Source organism: Myxocyprinus asiaticus, chromosome 1 (assembly GCF_019703515.2).
Source record: "Myxocyprinus asiaticus isolate MX2 ecotype Aquarium Trade chromosome 1, UBuf_Myxa_2, whole genome shotgun sequence".
NCBI classification, from domain to species: domain Eukaryota; kingdom Metazoa; phylum Chordata; class Actinopteri; order Cypriniformes; family Catostomidae; genus Myxocyprinus; species Myxocyprinus asiaticus.
The window spans coordinates 25,072,726-25,090,830 of NC_059344.1; the positions used below are offsets into that span (position 1 = coordinate 25,072,726).

General features: G+C 44.0%; 1 protein-coding gene across 14 annotated transcripts in view; it reads left to right on the top strand.

Moving 5' to 3' along the window:
- The window catches only part of LOC127409766 (pleckstrin homology domain-containing family A member 7-like), a 173,200-nt gene that overhangs the window by 67,328 nt on the left and 87,767 nt on the right, over positions 1 to 18,105 (top strand). For all 14 annotated transcript variants that reach the window (XM_051644855.1, XM_051645058.1, XM_051645613.1 and 11 more), the window contains one exon: positions 1,212 to 1,295. In XM_051644855.1, coding sequence (XP_051500815.1) covers positions 1,212 to 1,295 — 84 coding nt within the window. The remainder of the gene's footprint in view (positions 1 to 1,211; positions 1,296 to 18,105) is intronic.

Genomic DNA, 18,105 nt, shown 5'->3' on the forward strand with positions numbered 1-18,105 from the left:
ATGGTAGTAAGAAAGTGTTTAGCAGTCGGTGAGAAGTTTTCCTGAAAGTTAGTCCTGGCAAGCTGTCACGAACCACCGAAACAAATGCAAAAACACCTACTTCTTTGGCCAGATTTTGTTCTAAATGATGTCATAACCATTTGTTCTTAGGAAGTGTGCAGGGGCCTTTATTCATGTCTGCATCACAAAAGGAGATGCCAATGAATATGACACTTCACTCCATAGAGTTCAGTGTGGAAGCCCCTTAATGCTCCAAAGTTTAATACGTAAAAGATAGGGGTATGTTCAAATCCCTAATCTAAGTATAAGCAGTAATAAAAGTAATGCTTGTCTTAATATGACTTTTGTATGCTTAAAGCTGTTCAGTCATCACTTCTTACTCATGTGTAGAAAGGGGAAAAGGGAACATAGTTTAAACCAAGCAAGCTGTGGCAACATCTGTTCAAATCTCTCTTTGGCTCTCTTTCTTACGTGAAGGACAGCTAGATGGTCTCTAGAGCACACCTGAAGCAGGACTCTGCAGGCAGATCTTAAAGCTTAATTTCCAAGCCCGGAGTCCACAGAGAGTCATTGAGGGATGTGACTCCAAATAGTTTTTTAAAACATAATAGATTCGATAAAAAGCAGATAAGTGACCTGTGGGTGAGCTTTTTCCCCTCATATAGGAGCACATTAACTCACTTGGGAGTCTCTTCTCAATCATCAAATTACCACCACCGAGGGACACGCTCTTTCAGCCAAACACACCACATAGAAAAATAAATAACCGAATCGATTACAGCCAGCATAATGGTGTGTGTTATTTCACCATTATTTTCACCCTAAGAGGTCCCTGTCCCGTCATATTCCAGCCGATGACAGCAAGATGTTTTAATGCCCTAGTTAAAACAGTGAATGACCTCATATAATTGAAATCAATAAAGTTTCTGCAGCAGTTTGTGCTTAGCCTTACACTTTGTGTTAAATAATATAAGTGGGCTTGGCCAGGCTTCAACACTGTCACACATTCAGCGCTGCTCTGCGAAAGTCATCAGAATGCTTCAAAGTTAGTGTATTCCTGTTGAATGTGGCTCTTATGGCTACGTCACCCACAGCAGGGGAGGGAAGTGCCAAATGATACGTGTATAATGGATTACTCATTTTGTTTTTCTTTTCTTGTTGTTTTCCCTCATCTGTCTCATCTCTCAACCTTTTCTTCTGCTCGGATGCAGCCACAACCAGAGGACGACGACGTTCAGGCATCCTGTGACGGGACAGATTTCTTCAGAAAACACTGACTTCATATTACAGGACCCGTGAGTGCTTATCTATTTTTTATTTGTACCGTATAATCTGTACTTTAGGATGCATGCTTCTCATTATTACTGAGGGCATGTGGTTAAAGCTGAAGTGTGTCATTTTTTAAAGTTAAAATACTTTCACCTATCCTTGCTTAATGTGCAGAGACAACTGTAAGTAAGCCATTTGTTGGTTGATTTGGACAAAAAGTGTGAATGCTTTGGGTGTTGTGGCTCTATCAAAACATTGCTCTGTTTGCATCTCGGCCAACCTGACATGGCAACACTGACTTAACCAATTATGAGAGTTTAGTGTGAGACTTCCTGTTTGTTGACCAATGCCCAATGGGGGGAGTGTTTGGGAAAGTCTTTTTAAAAACGATTATTATTTTTTGCAGTTCTGTTTTGTGACGCTAGTGGCGCAAAAATGACAAACCTCGGTTTTAAAAGGTCATTGTAAGTTATTTGTACTGTTAACCACGTTTAAGAATAACCAACGGGAGCGTTGAGTAAATGTTTTCTAAGAAAGATTGATAAAAGAACATCATAAATGGATGTATAATACAACCATTGTCCATGTTATTTGCATGAATTTTCATTTATTCACTGCTTTTTTAAAAACGTTTTGCTGTATCTATGGTTGTGTAAGCTATTGCTATTATGTACCTTTGCTTTAGGTGTGTTGAATCTATAAATTAGTTGGAAATGTCCAGAGATAATGATAATGATGGGTAGTAATGTTATTGCATTTTCTATAATAATGATGTGGCCATTTTCTAGTTTGGAGCTGCAGCATTAAAGTCAGTTTAATTGAAGTCTTCTGTTAATCTGTGCCATATTCTGACTGCAAAGCAGACACATAAATATGGTTGGTACTTTCACCCACCCAGTCACAGCCCAGTAAGCACATGTACAAAAAATAAAACGACAACACATCTTTCTATTGCATTGTCTATTGCACATAACAACAAACATACAGCGCAACAAGTGTAGCCCGATTCACAATCAAATGAGCCCCACAAATCAGTCTCAGACTGGGTTTAAATTGATCTAATGACTCACTGAGTCGTTCAGAGTATTTTTTGACTTATGTACTGAACCGCTAGTCATTACTTTTGGCATGTTCAACTTGAAATGAACCAAGAACCGGGGGATCGTTAATAGAATTGTTCAGAAATCAGAACTGGATTTCCTTGCAATTCCCATTCCTAGATGCAAATGTGTAGGACTAGGAAAGGTTAAGTGATTCGAATACTTTAGTGTTTCTAAAGTACATTATGTATGCATATTAGGACTATCAATCAATAACAAATTTTAATCAGATTAATTACATGATATGGTGATTAATCAAATTTATTGCAGTTAATCACATATATAAATATTTGCTGAGAAAGCCCCTCAAATAACAAACATTCAGTATATATTGGTAAAGTAATTTGAAATAGTTATATTTAAATATTAAAATATTCCATATTTTGAACATAAGCCTATAATTGACCTTAAGTCCACAGCAATGCATTTTGCAATTGAATTTGTCAATCTGTCCAAGATAGATTTATTATAAGGGATTTTTTATGGACATGCCAATGTACACACACAGTTGAAGCCAGTTTACATACACCTTAGCCAAATACATTTAAACTCAGATTTTCACAATTCCTGACATTTAATCATAAAAAACATTCCTTGTCTTCGGTCAGTTAGGATCACTACTTTATTTTAAGAATGTGAAATGTCAGAATAATAGTAGAGAGAATGATTTATTTCAGCTTTTCTTTCTTTCATCACATTCCCAGTGGGTCAGAAGTTTACATACACTTTGTTAGTATTTGGTATCATTGACTTTAAATTGTTTCATTGTCAAAACGTTTTGGGTAGCCTTCCACAAGCTTCTCACAACAAGTTGCTGGAATTTTGGCCCATTCCTCCATACAGAACTGTTGTAACGGAGTTAGGTTTGTAGGACTCCTTGCTTGCACACGCTTTTTCAGTTCTGCCCACAAATTTTGGATTGAGGTCGGGGCTTTGTGATGGCCACTCCAATACATTGACTTTTTTGTCCTTAAGCCATTTTGCCACAACTTTGGAGGTATGCTTGGGGGTCATTGTCCATTTGGAAGACCCATTTGTGACTGAGCTTTAACTTCCTGGTTGATGTCTCGAGATCCAGCATCTTCACAAGGTCCTTTGCTATTGTTCTGAGATTGATTTGCACTTTTCACACCAAACTCCGTTCATCTCTAGGAGACAGAATGCATCTTCTTCCTGAGCGTTATGATGACTGCATGGTCCCATGGTGTTTATACTTGCATACTGTTGTTTGTACAGATGAAAGTGGTACCTTCAGGCATTTGAAAATTGCTCCCAAGGATGAACCAGACTTTTTTTATGAGTTCTTGACTGATTTCTTTTAATTTTCCCTTGATATCAAAAAAAGAGGCACTGAGTTTGAAGGTAGGCCTTAAAATACATCCACAGGTACAACTCCAATTCAGTACACCTCCTATCAGAAGCTAATTGGCTAACTGTCTAAAGGCTTGACATCATTTTCTGGAATTTTTCTGGCTGCTTAAAGGCACAGTTAACTTATTGTATGTAAACCTCTGACCCACTGGAATTGTGATATAGTCAATTAAAAGTGAAACTATCTGTCTGTAAACAATTGTTGGAGAAATTACTCATGTCATGCACAAAGTAGATGTCCTAAACAACTTGCCAAAACTAGAGTTTGCAATATTAAATCTGTGGAGTGGTTAAAAAATGAGTTTTAATGACTTCAACCTAAGTGTATGTAAACTTCTGTCTTCAACTGTAAGTCAGACAAACGCTTTTAGAGTGCTTTGATTGCGTTGCGTCATAAAAAGCGTTTTTAGGTCGCTGTGTCAAGTTAAACAGTTTGAAACTTAGAAAAACTTGTCTCGAGGTCCCTGCACTCAGAATTGCACTCCATCCAGCTGTTTTTGAACACAAGAAAGCATCCTTCTCTTGTGCTGTCGCTGGTGTCAAGCAAAGCAAGCCTGAGTGTGGCTTGTCTGTACTGCTGCGTGTTGCCTATACAGCTGGAGTTTCGTTTACTGCCTGCTGCTGAAAATAGGAGATACTTCAAGCATGAATTGCTCTGATGGTAGGAATATTCCATATTACGGTCTGGGTACTAGAGGTTGACCGATATTGGGTTTTGTCGATACTGATAACTAAGGTGGGAAAACAGGCCAATAGACAATTAATCCACCGATAGTTTTTAAAATGTAGAATATTAGTGAAAACTTTCCACTCAATGTAAAATATCAGTGAACTTTAGTAAGTATTATTTCCATGGCAATACTTAAATAAAATATTCCCACACTGGTACCTTCTTCAAAGCCTTTGCCATCAGAAATTAATGAAAATACAAATTAAAATAGTACAGGTCAAATGTTTTTGTTCAGCAGTAGCATAAAACTTCATGGTTACTTGTGTAACCTCCATTCCCTGATGGAGGGAACGAGACGTTTTGTCGATGTAGTGACACTAGGGGTCACTCTTGGGAGCCTGAGACACCTTTGGTCTTTGATAAAAGGCCAATGAAAATTGGCGAGTGGTATTTGCATGTCACTCCCCCAGACATACGGGTATAAAAGGAGCTGCCGTGCAACCACTCATTCAGTTTTTATGCTGAGGAGCCGAGACAAGGTCCGGCCATTTCAGCGGGTAGTTCCTTCCTTCCATCAGGGAACGGAGGTTACACAAGTAACCATGACATTCCCTATCTGTCACTCACTCTGTGTTGTGTCGATGTAATGACACTAGGGGTCCCTATACGAAAGCAGCTACTGGCTGAACTGTGTTACATGAACTGGCAGTGTGTGACGGGCAGACAACTGTGTGCCTCGTAGCCAGCACACCAGGCCGACACGTAACCTCCCCCAACATAGTTATGAGTGTCGAACGGCCCTTTGGGGACAAGTCGACTACCCAAAAGATAGAGACAGGCTAGTCCAGTTGTGGCCTCTTTTCCTCTTCTTTTTTCCACTCCCTAAAAAAAGGGGGAATATCTGATTGGGTGATCCTCTGCTTGGAGACAGCGCTTCCTTTCCGCTGTGCACCAAAGCAGACAAAGAGCTGCTCAGAGATCCTAAAGCTCTGCGTGCAATCCAAATAGATGCATAAAGCACGCACTGGACACAGCAACGACAGGGCTGGGTCTGCCTCCTCCTGGGGCAGCGCTCACAGGTTCACCACCTGGTCCCTAAAAGGGGTCGTGGGAACCTTGGGCACATAGCCCATTCGGGGTCTCAAGATCACGTGAGAGTAGCCCGGACCAAATTCCAGGCACGTTTCCCTGACAGAAAACGCTAGCAGGTCCCCTACCCTCTTGATGGAAGTGAGCGCAGTCAGGAGGGCAGTCTTCAAGAAGAGTGCCTTAAGCTCAGCTGACTGCAAAGGCTCAAAGGGGGCTCCCTGTAGATCCTGAAGAACTACAGAGAGGTCCCATGAGGGAACGAGGCGCAGTCTGGAGGGGTTCAGCCTCCTGGCGCCTCTCAGGAACCTGATGATCAGGTCGTGCTTCCCAAAGGACTTACCGTCCACTGTCGTGGTGTGCTGCTATAGCAGCAATGTACACCTTCAAGGTGGAATGGGATAACCGCCCTTCCAACCTCTCCTGCAGGAAGGAAAGCACCAATTGGACTGCGCATCTCTGGGGGTCTTCCCGTCGGGAAGAACACCGCTTAGCGAACAGACGCCACTTAAAGGCATACAGGTGCCTCGTAGAGGGGGCTCTAGCCTGAGTGATCGTGTCTACCACCGCAGGTGGTAGACCGCTTAGGTCTTCCACGTCCCGTCCAGGGGCCAGACATGGCGATTCCAGAGGTCTGGTCGTGGGTGCCAGATGGTGCCTCATCCTTGAGAAAGAAGGTCCTTCCTCAGGGGAATTTGCCGGGGGGGGGGGGCTGTCACGAGGAGCGTGAGGTCCGAGAACCACGTCTGGGTGGGCCAGTAGGGTGATACCAGGACAACCTGCTCCTTGTCCCCCCTGACCTTGCACAGAGACTGTGCAAGTAGGCTCACTGGGGGAAACGCATATTTGCGCAGGCCAGGGGGCCAGCGGTGTGCCAGCGCGTCTATGCCGAGAGGTGCCTCGGTCAGGGCGTACCAGAGCGGGCAGTGGGAGGATTCTTGGGAGGCGAACCGGTCTACCTGTGCCTGTCCAAATAGACTCCAGACCAGCTGGACCACCTGAGGGTGGAGTCTCCACTCTCCCCTGAGGGTAACCTGATGTGACAGCGTGTCCGCTGCAGTGTTGAGGTTGCCCGAGATGTGAGTGGCTCGCAGCGAAGTTGAGGTGCTGCTGACTCCAGAGGAGGAGACGGCGGGCAAGTTGTGACATACAACAAGAGCGCAGACCGCCTTGACGTTTGACATATGCTACCGTTGCCATGTTGTCTGTCCGAACTAACACGTGCTTGCCCTGGATCAATGGCCGGAACCTCCGCAGGGCAAGCAGAATTGCCAGCATCTTGAGGCAGTTGATGTGCCAATGCAGCCACATGTCCATCCATAAGCCGGCGACTGCGTGCCCATTGCAAACAGCGCCCCAGCCCATCTTGGAAGCGTCTGTCGTGACCACTACGCGGCTGGAGACCTGCTCTAGGGCAACGCCTGCCCGTAGATACGTGAGGTCGGTCCAAGGGTTGAAGAGGCGGTGACTGACCGGCGTGATGACCACGCGATGTGTTCCATGGTGCCATGCCCATCTCAGGACTCAAGTCTGAAGCCAGTGCTGAAGCGGTCTCATATGCATCAACCCGAGCGGGGTGGCCACCGCTGAGGATACCATATGCCCCAGGAGCCTTTGAAAGAGTTTCACTGGAACCGCTGTTTTCTGTTTGAACGCCTTCAAACAGGCCAGCACCGACTGTGCATGCTCGTTCGTGAGGTGCGCTGTCAATGAGATTGAATCCAACTCCAAACCGAGAAAAGAGATGCTCTGAACCGGGAGGAGCTTGCTTTTTTCCCAGTTGACCTGAAGCCCTAATTGGCTGAGGTGCGAGAGCACCAAGTTCCTTTGTGCACACAACATGTCCCGAAAGTGAGTTAGGATTAGCCAATCGTCGCGATAGTTGAGAATGCGAATGCCCACCTCCCTTAACGGGGCAAGAGCTGCCTCTGCGACCTTCGTGAAGACGCGAGGGGACAAGGACAGACCGAAAGGGAGGACCTTGTACTGATACGCCCGACCCTCGAATGCAAACCGGAGGAAGGGTCTGTGTCGAGGTAGAATCGAGACATGAAAGTGCGCGTCCTTCAGGTCTACCGCCGCGAACCAATCTTGATGCCAGACGCTTGCCAGAATGCATTTTTGCATCAGCATCTTGAACGGGAGTCTGTATAAAGCCCGGTTCAGTACTCGCAGGTCCAAGATAGGCTGCAACGCACCGCCTTTTTTCGGTACGACGAAGTAGGGGCTGTAAAACCCCTTCTTCATTTCAGCCGGAGGGACAGGTTCTATCGCACCCTTCCATAGGAGGGTGGTGATCTCCTCGCGCAAGGTAGCCTTTCGTCCTTCACCAAGGTGAAGTAGATACCTCTGAACCTGGGCGGACACCTGGCGAACTGAATCAAGTAGCTGAGTTGGACGGTCTGGATCAGTTATCACGACGGATTGGAAAGCACAAGCCACGCATCCAAGTTCCACGCAAGGGGGACCACAGGGACAACCTCGTCGGACGTACCGGCAGGTGGGGCCTTGCTGCGGGGCAGAGCTCAAGGTGCCACACCATGTCATGGCCGTGCTGAGTCTAGGGACTTCGAAGCACTTACCTGGCTCCTTGTGACCACCCCGGAACAGCCTGGGACGGGGGAGGAAGAGGCCTGTCCTCGCAACCCATGGAGACTGTCACATCAGGGGCAGATCTGTGCCACAGCTGGGCACGCAGGGACGGGGAAACCGCTGCTGGAGTGCCAATCCTGCAAGGGTAAAAAGGTGGACGGTGGTCGTGATGATGACCGTGCACACCGGGTATGTAACCCAGGGAAGGAGGAAACCGCTCTTTTGCTGAACTGTTGGGTACCGCAGCCACTTGGGCATGCGGCAAAATCAAATGAAAATGCAACAAAAGATTCTCCACCCGGCCCTCCACCGGGGGATGGAGTGGTCTTACTACCAGCTCCAATGCACTGGGTTTCGTTGACCCTGGGTCGCCCGTCTCAGGGGCGCTTTGAAGCCCTTCTTGGGTTCTTGGTGGCCGGCCGTGAGATGGGTGGCATCTGCTTCCTGTGGTGGGCTCCACACCGGGGCCGGGCCGAAGGGGTGGGCTGCGGCGGAGCCGGTCACCGCAGGGGGACGGGATCTTGAGCCACGCCGGGGCAGGATATGTCGGATAGCCTTCATCTGCTGCTTCACCGTCGAGAACTGCTGGGCGAAATCCTCGACGGTGTTGCCGAATAGGCCAGCCTGGGAGATAGGGGCAGCAAGGAACCGTGTCTTGTCGGCCTCACCCATCTCGACCAGGTTGAGCCAAAGCTCCTGGACCACTAATGTGGACATCGCCCGCCCGAGAGACTGAGGTCGGTCGACGAGCGCAGTTCCTGCATCAGATCTGGGGCGGAACTACCCTTGTGCAGTTCTTTTAGCACCTTGGCTTGGTGGACCTGCAGGAGAGCCATGGCGTGCAGGCCAGAGGCGGCTTGTCCAGCAGCACTGTAGGCTTTGGCCGTCAGGGATGACGTGAACCTACAGGGCTTGGACGAGAGCTTTGGGCATCCGTGCCAGGTGGCGGCGCTCTGCGGGCATAGGTGCACCGCGAGCGCCTTGTCCACCGGGGGAATCGCCGTATAGGTGGGGGATCTGAGAAATCGGGACAGGGCAGTAAAAGGTGCCTCCCACGATTTTGTCAGCTCCTCGTGCACTTCCGGGAAGAAAGGCACTGGACCGGGGCGTGGCTGCTTTGAGCGGCGCCGCGAGCCCAGGAACCAATCATCGAGCCGCGAGGGTTTGGGGGAGAGCGGAGGGTTCCACTCTAGCCCGACGCTCGTGGCCGCCCGGGTAAGCATGTCCATCATTTCTGCATCGGCCTGTGACTGGGACATCGTCCCCGAAGGGGGGAGCACAGCTGAGGCTTCTGCGTCCGACTGGACAAGCCCACTCTCCGAGCTCGAGAGCTCATCAGCTTCGCGGGCTCTGAACAAGAGGTCGAACTCGCCATGAGACGAGCTGGCGGACTCATCCGGAAGCCTGATCGGGGCAGACAAGCATGCTGGGGAATGGGAGGTCTGCGGGGGATACCCGGCAGAGGCGGTCCCATTGGGGTCCCCAAATCGCCCCCAATGCTAGCCGCGCTGGCCTCATACCCATAGGTAGAAGGACCGAGGCGGGGAGCCACTGGGGTTCTTTCTTACGAAAGCAAGCTGCGACCGCAGCATCGCCATGGTCATGTTCTCGCAGTAACAACATGATCATCCACGAACGCTGTCTCCATGTGGGTCACGCCCAGACATGAAAGACAGCGATCGTGACCGTCTGAAGTTGAGAGGTAACTACCGCAACCAGGAATAACACACAAACAGAAAGACATCTTTAAAAGATGCGTCTTTAAAAAGATGTTCCGTGTGTGCTGCTCTTTTAGAGAAATATACTCTTTCAGGAAAATATACTCTCTTTTTTCTGCCGAAGCGCCCAGGGGTGTTCTCTGCAGTGCACCAGTGCAGAAGAGGGAGAAGCCACTGAAATGTGCCGTCAGATTCAACAGAGGTGAATGAACAGTCAGCTCCGTAAACATCGACCGTTCGGCTCCGAAGAGAAAATCTGAATGAGTGGTTGCACGCCAGCTCCTTTTATACCCGTATGTCCGGGGAGTGGCATGCAAATACCACTCGCCAATTTTCATTGGCCTTTTATCAAAGACCAGAGGTGTCTCGGGCTCCCAAGAGTGACCCCTAGTGTCACTACATGCATTGCATTGTAGTTGATAAATTTGTCATTGATGTGATCATAATCAACAACAATTATGAAACTAAAATAATATTAAAATAATATTTTTAATAATGTTCTTTATTTACTATATCATTAAAATGCTCAGCACCTTACCTGTTCCTCTCCTCCTCCTCTCCACTCATTTCAATGTCTCCCAACATGTCAGTAAGCTGAGCTTGAATTTCTACATCATCAGTGCTATGAGAATTAAGAGAGCTCAGATTTACATTCCCTGCTGAGACAGATCTCCTTCTGTTATTTGCTAACACCAGAGGAAAGAACACCAAGAAGGTTATGCTGTTTTTAATGAATATTCTGCTCCCAGCTGAAACAAACTCTGGGAAAATTATTACAAATTTTGACTGCCTTATCACTAAGTGTATTTCATATACTGCTCCAAATAGTGTTGGGTATCTAGAAATGGTTCTTATCCAGAACCGGGTTTCATAATAAATAACTAAATACTAGAACCAAATGATTTTGTTGATGTTCATTTCCGTTAACAGTTTTTGAACATCTGCATTCTTTTGTTGATGCAGAAAGAACACTGTAGTAAAATGCCTGCTACTGAATCTACAGCATCACTGCAAAATAAATCATTTTTTAAGCTGACTTGTGTTCTTGCAGTCTGAATTTAATATTATGATAGAGAAATATGAAAAATTCTAAGTCAGTGAATAGACTGCAGAATCTTCCTATTGTGTTGTCCTTTCTGGTTGCAAAGCAAGCATGAAGCGTGACCATTTTAATCTGATACACAAATTAATCAAACTCTTATAATGAATCATCAATAAATACTCTTGAATCTTTCTCAAACACAAGTTATCTAACGACTCACTTAATCAGTAATTTTCCTTGCCACTCAATGTATTCCAAATAGAGGTGGGCTCATGGATTTAGAATGTTGAGCTCTCGTAGGAATATTGCACATGGCCGTCAAGACCATTTCTCATGCAAATGACAGGGAAGTAAATGTTGCTGGCAGGGTTGATTGATGCTTCTCATTAGGGGCACTGTGCGTGAAGTCCCTGTGCCAAGTTCAGGTTCAGATTAAACACCAAAAAAGCCAGAGTAGTCATTGGAGTGTTGTGTTACTGCTGGGATCTAGTTGTTATCTTACCAAGATTCTAACCTCTTGTTTGAGTGCCCAAGAGATAATGGTCATGCAGGCCAGATGTTTTAATGAGGAGTTCCTGTAGCTCAAATTGTGCTAGCAATACCGGTTCAGTTCTCAGGGAACACATACTGAATACAGTGCACTCAAGATATTCATTTTATCAGTAAGTTGCTTTGGATAAAAGCATCTGCCAAATGAATAAATGTAAAGAGTGAGCCATATATTGAAGAGACAGTTTGGCACTTGCAGCTGTGTTGATAATGCTGAGTCTTTCAGCAGCCTGTGACTGCTGTTGAATGCCTGCGGTTTGTATAAGAGAGAGATAGTGAAGTTCAGGACACTTCTGGCTGCTCTAACGTGCTATTTTTAGAACAAGTCCGGCCTCGTTCAGTCCTCTCTCCCCATCAGCCCTGCCTTTTCCTTTAGTAATCTAGCAATGGAAAGCTAACCTCACCCCTAACAGCTGTGTTGCATGCTGATCTGTGGGAAGAAAACATTGATATTACTCTGCTGACATCATGACATATTTCACAAAGTCATTCATCCTTACTGGAATGTTGCTGCGGGTTACCATGACAGCCGTGGTGTGGATTTCTAGTTAGCAGGTTCCAGATCACTTATTCTGGAGAATAAGAATTTAACGTGGCCAGATGATAATGACACACCCTGCACAAGTATGTGTGGGTGAAATCAATTTTCCAGCTCATCTGAGTGTCCCTAAAACTCGCAACTGATTTCAATACAAGTGACGCATTAGATTCTCTAATGAGCATAAATACTCACAGAACATACACATTTTGGGTAAAATAGCTGGTTTTGTGTCATATTAAACTGTTATCTATACTTTTCAGTATTAAATTGAATATAAGTATATTTATAATCAAAATTTCTCTCGTTTCTTCCGCCTTCTTGGATTTATTTTTCCGCCGCGCTCATCACGGTGCATTCTGGGATCACCTACCTGGGGAAGGATACATACGATGCTACCTTAAAATCTGGCCAAAACGAGATATCTTAAGAGGCAGCATAGTTAAGATACCTACCTTTTGAACCAGCCTTTGCGTCGGGAGCACGCCTATGATGTCTTAAAATGCTGCCTCCGGAGGATGCTCATTAGGTTTTGGAACAGGTGTATCATCTTATATCAGATGTGTTCATGTAAAATAAGTGGAGTGCATTATGTACAGCTGAATGTCATGGAAAGTGTATTAGAATCTCACTAGTTGTAAATTTGTGCGGGTTTGGTGGCAAAATTCATATTGTTTCTCAGTGTTCTAGGTGTCCTTCAGCCAGAATCTCTCTTATCTCTACAACATAAAATACAAGGTCTCTGTGCCCATTTGTTCAGAAGACAGGTAAATAATATGCCTAGATAAAACAGGAGTGTGTCCCATGGTGCAAACATACTGCAAAAAGTTTGTATCTGAGCCAGTTTATGAGGTGAAAAATAAGTGGTAAAAAGAAAACAGAGTGTCGTTCCAGTCCACAGCTCTTTCCATGGTAATGCTGCTGTAGTTTCCTGCTGTTTTGATGTTGAACACTGGCCTCAGACACCTCCTGACTCTTCTGTCACACTACAGGAACTTGTCACATTCCTCAGGAAAAAACCCACTGTTTATGGCTTTGGTGTGTTGTAGGTGCTACACTGAAGGGCTGTCTATGAGTGTGTATTAGATTTTGGGCAGGGTTATTTTGTTTTACAGGGTTATCCGCCGGCTTTGGTGAGTTTTAGCAGCATAATGACACATTTTTTTTTAAAAACTTTGGATTGATGCATCATGCATTTTTTGCATTAGCATGTTTTCTTTTTTATTATTATTATTTTTATTTATGTCAAGATTCATACTTGTAGCATTTTGCAAAGAAAGCTGTTGTTTACCTCAGATTCAAATGTTGTGATGTGAAGTGTTTATGTCATAGAAACATTATGCAATATTACTTATTGGGAGTTTATGTTGTGTGCTTAGTGGATTATAACTGGAGATGAGTTATGAAAGCAAAATCAAAAGAGAAGTGAGTAGTCACTGGGTTCTGTGTTATTAAGTATGTCATGCAGGGACATAATCAGGCTTGAGCAAAGTAAAAACTAGAAATGACTCCAGATGACTTTTTCACAAAATCATACCGAAATAGATAATCTTCTGCCAACTACAGCTCGATTACTCTACTACTGCTTTCCCCTCAGATGAGTGCTAGTGCACTCTTTCTCCCCAGTGTGTTATTTAATGTATGAAGACAATGATTTAAAAGCAGTATATATTTACTTATCTGCTTTATCAGCGGATTCTAGATTCAACCCGCTCATACTGTACTTTTGGAGTTCACCATATGTGTCACTGTCCACCCCTTCTGTGAGATGTCAGTGATGGTGTAAATTTCAGATGGGTCTGTAAAAGAGCTTTGGTCACCACTCTGCAGACCTCTGAGATTCAACTACATTTTATAGACTCCATGTTATGCTTGAGTACACCAGCGGTTATGTTTATATTTCACTTACAGTTGGTCTGACTCAGTCTCGCATAGACAGACTTTTGACTATTGGCATAAAGTCTGGCCCATTTTACAGCTTATTCTGGCCAAGAACCACCCAATTAAACAGGAAGAGACCATCTAAAGCCAGTGTAACACTAGCTGATTTTTCAGGTGTGAGCTTTATTAACATAATCGCCAGCCAGTAGGTGAGAGACGCTATAGCGTCTGCCAGCGGGAGGTTTTTGATCCCTTGACCGTTGGGACTTCCTGCTGAGTTAATGGTTACAGCAAATGGAAAAAAGGATCCAACATGGCAGAGAAAATCATTCTGTCTTCGGGCAGGCTCTTGTGCTCTTGTCAAGTGACCAATGAGCTTCTTTTTCTTAAAAAAGAACTGACAAGACGTCAAGCTGATCAGAACATTTTCATCTCAACTGCAGCTGCATATCATCACAAATGCTGATTCTGTCACAAAGCATTTTTCCGTCGTTTTCTCCAACACTAAAATGACTTGCTGAAAGCTGCATATGGACATACACTTTCTACGGCAAACCTTGAGGGGATAAATACACAATCACAAACTTTCACAAAAAAAAGTTACTTCTTGAATCTCATCCTAAATCACTCTTTTACAGTTGTTTATGCTCATGCGGTACTGCTGTTGTTATTTAGGCGAGCTCCACGTTACAGGGAATTAGAGAGAGAGAGTTGTAGTGAGTTGGTATGTCTATCAACCCTCCAACATTCTTAATCGGCAAGTGTGTCTCACCTCCAGTGAAGTGCGATCTCAGCAAGAGTCGGCAAGTGTGACACCCTCGGCCAAAATCAAGTTGCTTTGAGTCTGCTAGTGTGGTGCCAGCTTAAACAACATGTAAAAAGACCAAATGCAATTTAGAGAAAGGTTTATCTGAAATTGTTTACCATATTGGAACGGTGAGTGTAGACATTGTAATCATTATTGCTGTCCATCCAGAATTATTTAAATGCAGATTATTTAACAGACATAAACAATGTTGAAATCTGTATGCAGAGTAGTGGTCATTTTCAATGACAGATTACTAAACTTTAAAGGTCACCAAAGTCATGAATATTTGGTTATATCCTTGCATCAAATGGTTACTGTACAAACTATTGGCACCATAGTTATAACAAACTATGGGTTTGTCATAATAATTTGTTTGTGGTTTGTAAAATGTGCACTCTGTATAACTATGGATTATGACAGAGGAGATTAATGCAACCGCAAAAGACATCCATCTGACACATATGTACATTTTCCAACAAGTAAAACGTAATGCAGACAGAACTCACTTCATCACCCCCATCCCATTTAGAGTACATCTGAACTTAATTTAACTGTTTGTAGAAAAAATGACCAAGCCTACTCAATAGTCAGTTTTACTCTAGGTCGTACCTTTCCAAGCAGTCTCTGCGGTTGACGTTTCTCTCTGACAGTGTTTGGGAGAAGTTTTTATTTGTTGCCTGCAGTGGCAGCACGACTCTGACAGTTTGTTTGACCTCTAAATTCTGTCCGCTGTTTCCCCCTATTCTCCCTCATCTCTCCGCTGTTCTACCCTTCTCTCTGCTGACGTGTCCAAAATGCATTAGCATTACCTGAATCTCAGTGCTGCTTTTCATGGAGCTCTGATTATTGGGAAAGTAAAATGTGTTCAAATACTTTTAGGGAGCAGCTTGGCATCATGACAACAGAGGCTCTGGCATTTTGCAAACATTTGGTTAATTATTTATTATTACTCAACAGTTGACTTACTGTTCCGGTTGCTGCCGGCACACTGTGTTTGTAGCTTGCTAGCCTGCTTAGCACTGCTTATTCTTATATGTTCATGGTTTTAACCTTTGCCATTTTACCACATGCTTTGTTTTTTCCGCTTTTCTACTGTTTCAACTGTGTGTATTTTACCGAGCGCACCCGTTTCTCTCTTTTTTCTTTTTTTTCCCGCTTATCTACATCTCGCATCTTGACTGCATGCATTCGTTTTCTCCTCTGTGTTTTACATGGATTATTGCATCAATCTCAAACAACTGCTGATCAGGAACCACATCAAACCACCGCTCAAGAACAACTATAACAACAACAACAATAAACAACTGCGGTAAGTTATGGCATAAGCTCATGCTATTTCTTCCTGCAGTGCATGCCACATGTTTACTATAGCTTCTTCCATCAGCAGTGAGGGATTCACATGTGATAAATGTAAGGAATTAGTCAGGCTGGTGGAGAAGGTTAATGAGTTAGAGACACGCATCCGAGTGCTAGTGGAGGTCAGTGTGAAAGAGAAACTGGTAGATACTGTTTCGTATGCGAGTAGTACAGCGAGCAACCCACACACTTTGGTTCCGGCTGTAGAGCCCCCGCAGCAGGGTGTTTGGGTGACGTCTTGGCGGCATACTCGCTCAGCAAAGCGACACCTCTCTCCTGTTCCTGTTAGGGTTTCCAATCGATTCTCCCCACTCAGTGATGCATCCCACTGAGAATCATGTTGAAAGAGCCTTAGTAATAGATTATTCTATTGAAATGAATGTGGAAATAGAGACTCCAGCCACTATTGTTCAATGCATTTCAGGGACTTGGGAGTCTGAAATCAAATCAAATTTACAAGTGCTGGTTAATGCTAAATGTAGATTTTCTAAAATTGTTATTCATCTCGACACCAATGATGTCCGGCTTCGCCAGTCGGAGATCACTAAAGATAATGTTAAATAGGGGTGTGAACTTGCAAAAACGATGTCAGACACTGTTATATGCTCTGGCCCCCTCCCTGCTCATTGTGTTTACGAGGTTTATAGTAGATTAGTGTCACTGAACGTCTGGATGTCTGAGTGGTGTCCGGAGAATAGCAGGATTTAAAGACAATTGGATGAGTTTTTGGGGTAGACCTGACCTGTTAAAGAGAGACGGACTCCATCCGTCCAGGGAAGGTGCTGCTCTCCTCTCTAGTAATTTGGCTCATAGTCTTAATATTGATAGTATTTGACTAACTGGGGCCCAGGTCAGGAAGCAGACAAACTGGTTAATCTGAATGTCTTCTAGCTGCCTTGAGACGTCACACAGGTCACATAAACTACAACATAGAGACTGTATCACCTAGATATCATATAGAAACTTTGTCTGTTCCCCCAAACTACCAAACACAAACCCCTCACTAAATCATTTAGAAAAAATTTGATTAAGGTCAAACTTAATTTATGTTTTTTTAAAGATAAACATCATATAAACATAGGGCTACATTAAACATTAGATCTCTTTAAAACAAAGCACTAATTGTAAATGAATTGATTACAGATCATAGTTTAGATGCGCTCTGTTTGACTGAAACCTGGCTTAAACCAGATGAGTTTATTAGTTTAAATGAATCTACTCCCCCAGGTTATTGTTATAAACATGAGCCTCGTCTGAAGGGTCGAGGAGGAGGTGTTGCTACAATTTACAATGTAGTTTTTGGTGTTACTCAAAGGACAGGATATAGGTTTAAGTCTTTTGAAGTAATAATGCTTTAATGTGACACCGTCTTTTGCCTTTGCTATGGTATATAGATCACCCAGGCATATTCTGATTTCCTTGGTGAATTTGCAAATTTTCTATCAGATTGAGTAGTTACTGTAGATAGAGCTTTAATTGTTGGTGACTTCAACATTCACATAGATAATGAAAATGTAACATTGGGATTAGCATTTATCAATATTCTCAACTCTCTTGCAGTCAGACAAAATGTGACAGGACATACTCATCACCATAATCATACGCTAGAATTTATTCTGTCATATGGAGTTGATGTTGATACTATAGAAATTCTACCACAGAGCGATGACATCTCAGATCATTACCTCTTCTCTTGTTTGCTGCGATCAGCTAATGTCACTCAGTCTACACCACGCTATCATTCAGGTAGAACTATTCTTTCAATCACCAAAGATAGCTTCACTAATAATCTTCCAGAATTGTCTCACATACTCAGTAAGCCAAAAAGCCTAGAAGAACTTAATGTAATAACGGAAAATATAAATACAGTCTTCTCAAGCACTCTTGATAGTGTCGTCCGCCTTCGATAAAGACAATTAAAGAAAAAAGCCCCACAGCATGATACAATGATCACATTCATGCTCTCAAGAGAGCAGCTCAGAAAATGGAGCGTAAGTGGAAGAATACAAAATTAGAGGTATTTCATGGTGCATGGAAAGGATACTGTCTGTAGCTACAGACAGGCACTAAAAGCTGCCAGGTCAGCATATTTGAGCAAACTCATAGATAATAACCACAACAATCC